A 5,327-nucleotide genomic window follows, 5' to 3' on the forward strand; every position below is an offset into this window, starting at 1 on the left:
CCCCGCCCCCTGCCAGCCAAGGACCAGGCTGCTCTTCCCCTTCGCTGGGCCTGGCGCACAGTAGGTGCTGGTGACCTTTGTTGAACGGATGAGGGATAGACAAGCTGTGGCTGTGGCCAGGCTCTGCTCAGGGCCTCAGTTTCCCCATCTGCACAGGAGGGGCTAGGCCTGACCGCAGGGAGAAGGCTGCGTGCTGGAGAAGCCACTGTCCCTCTCTGAGGCTCCATGTCCCTCTGTGAGAGGGACCTCCCCTGCCTGTCGAGGCTGCTGTGCCAGGAGCCGGGGCCAGAGGCCAGCGGGGCGCCTGCACCCGGCAGGTGCTTGGGCTGCTAGGGAGCCCGCACCACCAGCCCCGCCTCCAGATACACCCGGTACCTGAGGGGCCGTAGGCGAACACCGTGGCGTTGTATCCAGAGACGACGCTGTCCACCAGGCGCTGGGTGGTGGCGCGATACACGTCCCCCTGCGGACAGACAGAAGGACACCACAGCCCAGTGGACAGCAGCTGGAGGTAGCCTGCAATGTCCATGCCGTGGGGACATGGACAGGGCCCCACAGGGGAGGGCAGTCCAGGCACAGCGGGCATGGGCTCCACCCCGGATGCGCGTAACTGCACCACCCGAGGCCTCACCTGCGCCGGCCCCGCCTCACAGTGTGAGACAAGGCGGACCCCGCAGGGAGGCTGCGGAGGGGACACTCCACCCTGAGCCCGGCCCCCGTCATACCACACTCCTGTGAGTCCTTTCCAGGGCTTCTGAGAAAACTGGGAGGAATCAGAGGGAACGCAAAGGGCTGGGGCAGCCACAGGGCTCGGCGTCTGGGAGGAGCGTGTGACCCTCTTTATGGGACAAAACTGGGACCAGGGAGTGGAAGTCTCCACCGGCAGAATTTAAGGTGAGGCGGCAGTACAGCGATGGGAGTGTGGGGTAGTGAGCTCCCTGTCCCTAGGGGCATTCAAGAAAGGACTCCTCCAGGGACCCAGTGGGACAGGTGGCAGGAAAGAAAGAGGTGGACTGAGATGGCTGGAAATTCCCTGCCCGCCCCCAGATGTGCGCCTAATCCCCTCTCCCCAAGTCTGGGCCAGGGAAGCGGGCAGAGGGATGCCATGCCTGGGGTGGCCGAGCCTTTTTGACACCTGGCAGCTCCTCCCTCACCCCCTTGGAGCTCAGGGCTGCCATGCTGTGAGGAGGCCCAGGCCACACGGGGAGGCCACAGGTGGCTGCTGCAGGTGACAGCCCCCACGGACGCCCGCAGCACCAGTCCACTGACAGCCCTGTGGGTGGGCCATGGGGACGTGGGCCTTCGGGTGCCTGAAGTCCCTCCCCATTATGACTAAAGCCGCCCAGGACTGATGGGAACTGGCAGCTACAGTGGAGAAGGGCGGGGAGGGAGGAGGTGCTGGTGAGGACGACCTGACCTGGCCTCAGACTCCTCGTCTGTGGACTGGGGACTCGAAGCCTCAGCCTGGACCCTGCCCGCCTCTGCTCTCACAGTGGGTTCCTCCTTCAGGTCTCAGCCAAAAGCCCCCCGAAAAGGCCTCCGCTCGCTGCCACTGCACCAGTGCCAGTGCGTTTGTTTCTATTGCTCACTGTGCCGCCCCTCCTGGGACAGGAGCCCTGTGCAGGGAGTGTGTTCTAGACACATGGCAGCCAGACACCCCTGTGCTAGATGGATGGGTGGACGGACGGATAGGTGAATGAATGGACGGATGAACAGACAATGGATGGATAGATGGATGGATTGGAAAATGGGGGATGTATGGGGGGATGGAATGATGGATGAATTTGTGGGTGGATGGATATGGATATGTGGATGGATGAGTGGATGGATGGATGCACGAATGGGTAGATGGATGGGTGGATAGATGGATAGGTGAATGGATGGATGGATGGATGGGTGAATGGATGGATGGATGGATGGATGGATGGGAGGTGGATGGATGAATGGATGGATGGTGGATGGATGGATGGATGGATGAATGGATGGATGGTGGATGGATGGATGGATGGATGAATGGATGGATGGTGGATGGATGGATGGATGGATGAATGGATGGATGGTGGATGGATGGATGGATGGATGAATGGATGGATGGTGGATGGATGGATGGATGGATGAATGGATGGATGGTGGATGGATGGATGGATGGATGAATGGATGGATGGTGGATGGATGGATGGATGGATGAATGGATGGATGGTGGATGGATGGATGGATGGATGAATGGATGGATGGTGGATGGATGGATGGATGGATGAATGGATGGATGGTGGATGGATGGATGGATGGATGAATGGATGGATGGTGGATGGATGGATGGATGGATGAATGGATGGATGGTGGATGGATGGATGGATGGATGAATGGATGGATGGTGGATGGATGGATGGATGGATGAATGGATGGATGGTGGATGGATGGATGGATGGATGAATGGATGGATGGTGGATGGATGGATGGATGGATGAATGGATGGATGGTGGATGGATGGATGGATGGATGAATGGATGGATGGTGGATGGATGAATGGATGGATGGATGAACAGATGGATGGATGGATGGTAGATGGATGGATGAATGGGTGGTGGATGGATGGATGGATGGATGGTGGATGGATGGATGGATGGATGGATGGATGGATGAGATGTGTAAACCCTGCTAACCTCCTTGATCATCAGGGAAACCCCTGTGATGAGCGATGGATGAGACCATCTGGCCACACAGTCCTCCCCAGGGGATGGCAGGGCTTGGTGAGGACAGTCAGGACAGCCTGGCCCAGAGGGACTAAGGGGCAGTGGGCAGAAGGTACCTGCGATGCGTGCTGGTCGAAGACGGTGTCAAAGATGAAGGTCTTCTCCCGGGACCGGTGTGTGCGCAGCGTGTCCTCGGGGTCCTCGCCCGGGTCCATGAGCACCACCATCTAGAAGCAGGGGCGGAGCGTCAGTGGGGCTGGGGGCGCCCAGGGAACCAGGTGGGCAGGCTCCGCAGGATGGGAGGGCTTCGTGAACTGTCAGGTGTTGAGCCAGCGTCTGGCTCCTGCGTTCCCCTGCGTGACCCCAGCACGTTCACTCCCCCGGGTCTCCCTCTTCTTGCCTGGGGCTGAGCTACCCCAGCGAAGGGGAGGACGGAGGGCGGGGTGCACAGGTACCTGGAGAAGAACCCACCTGAGCTCTGCAGCTCTTGCTTTCTCTGAGGCCCGGCCGCCCCTCCTGGCCCCGTCCTATCTCACATGAATGCGTAATTATGAAGGAGGGTGTGAGGACGTCTGGGGGCCATGGGAGGTTCAGAGGCACCTTTCCCAAGGGGTTGGGGGGCAGGGCAATTAGAGACCAGTCAGCTCTGTTTACTCTGAGCTAGAGGGCGCTGGGGAGGAGCCACAGTGTTAGGGACACAAGGGCCACATGGCCACCTGCCACCCTGCCCTGGCCCTTGGTGCTTGGCTTTGGAAACAGGTCCCGGAGGGGAGGGCTGCCCAGAGGTTCAGGGGGTCGGGGGGGGGCAGGGGGAACAGGCAGAGCAGCCCCGGGAGCCTGGCTTCGGGCCAGCACTTCTCCCAGGACATAAGCCAACTCTCTCTCCTTCTAGTGAGGGTCCAAGGCAGCGATTTTCAACCTTTGTCATCTCAGCACATAAGCTAATTACTCAAATTCTGCGCACACCAAAAAATATATTAATTTTTTGCCGATCTAATAAAAAATAGGTATAATTTCGATCAATTTACAAATAATAATAATTACCTACGCTTTTTTACTCCAAAGTGACTTTTTAAAAAACCAGGTGCCAACCCCTAGCTGGTTTGGCTCAGTGGATAGAGCATCGGCGTGCAGACCAAAGGGACCTGGGTTCGATTCTAGTCAATGGCACCTAACTTGGTTGGGTTGCCAGCTCCTCCCTGGCCCGGGCCCTTGTCAGAGCGAATGCGGGAGGCAACCAATCGATGTGTTTCTCTTACATCAGTATTTTACTCTATCTTTCCCTCTCTCTTCCACTCTCTCTATAAGTCAATGGAAAAATATCCTTGGGTGAGGGTTTAAAAAAAAGAAAGAAAACAACAGCCCTAACCGGTTTGGCTCAGTGGATAGAGCGTCGGCCTGCGGACTGAAGGGTCCCGGGTTCGGTTCCGGCCAAGGGCATGTACCTTGGATGCGGGCACATCCCCAGTGGGAGGTGTGCAGGAGGCAGCTGATCGATGTTTCTCTCTCATCGATGTTTCTAACTCTCTATCCATCTCCTTTCCTCTCTGTGAAAAATCAATAAAATATATTTAAAAAAAAAAAAAAGAAAAGAAAACAACAAAAAACAGGTGCCCATACTCGTCTATAAGGATTTCTGGTACCAAGAGTTAACCAATCAAACACAACCTTATTATGTGACATAACCAATAAGATGCAACTCTATTATGTGACCTATACATTCACGGTTCAGGACAGGGCATTCACACCCACGGCTGTAGTTGTGCTGGCCGCTGTCACTTTTTATTTGAAAGTCTAAGGCAGCAGTTCTCAACCTGTGGGTCGAGACCCCTTTGGCGGTCAAACGACCCTTTCACAGGGGTCGCCTAAGACCATCCTGCATATCAGATATTTACATGACGATTCATAACAGTAGCAACATTACAGTTATGAAGTAGCAACGAAAATAATTTTATGGTTGGGTCACAACATGAGGAACTGTATTTAAAGGGCCAGAAGGTTGAGAACCACTGGAAGGGAAAAGCGGGCAGTGCCCTGACGAAAGCGTCAGGTGTTGCCTGTTTTATAAATCCCTGCGGCACAGGTTGAAGTCGCTGGTCTAAGGCTCCCACTGCACCTGCTGGCTGGGCCGGGCCTGCGCTGGAGGGGGCCCTGGCCTGGTCCCTGCAGGGCTCCAGCCCAGCCCGGGGAGTGGGCCTGGCGGGTAAGGACTCCACACGGAAACACTGGTGTGGAGGGGCATTCGGCCGGTTCACTCTGAAATGTCCCCTAAAGGGAGTCTGTGATCAGGGAGTGAGAGGGACGCGAAAAGGGAGGACATTGCTGCCTGGGACCCTGGGCTCAGAGGACCTGGACCCTCTGCAGGCCCTCCAGGGGCTCCGAAGGCCTTCGAGTAGCCTGACGTCACTTCAAAACATAAAGCTAGGCTGGGCTGGGTCGCTCGGTTACTTAGAGCATCATCCCAATAGGCCAAGGTTGCAGGTTCGATCCCTGGTCAGGGCATGCGTGCATAAGTGAACAAGTAGATGTTCTGTTCTCACATCAAATTTAAAAATAAAATAAAAGGTAAAAGAAAATGCTACAACATGGACGAACCTCAGAAACACGCTCAGTGCGGGAAACCAGCCGCAAACG

At 56.2% G+C, this 5,327-nt stretch overlaps 1 protein-coding gene across 1 annotated transcript in view; it reads right to left on the reverse strand.

The window, feature by feature from the left end:
- The window catches only part of LOC102261744 (kinesin-like protein KIF19), a 19,652-nt gene that overhangs the window by 9,100 nt on the left and 5,225 nt on the right, over positions 1–5,327 (reverse strand). Inside the window, exons 6-7 of the mRNA XM_014530984.1 lie at positions 2,810–2,920; positions 376–463 (exon numbers count right to left, since the gene is read on the reverse strand). Coding sequence (XP_014386470.1) covers positions 376–463; positions 2,810–2,920 — 199 coding nt within the window. The remainder of the gene's footprint in view (positions 1–375; positions 464–2,809; positions 2,921–5,327) is intronic.

This window comes from Myotis brandtii, unplaced genomic scaffold, assembly GCF_000412655.1.
Source record: "Myotis brandtii unplaced genomic scaffold, ASM41265v1 scaffold786, whole genome shotgun sequence".
NCBI lineage: Eukaryota > Metazoa > Chordata > Mammalia > Chiroptera > Vespertilionidae > Myotis > Myotis brandtii.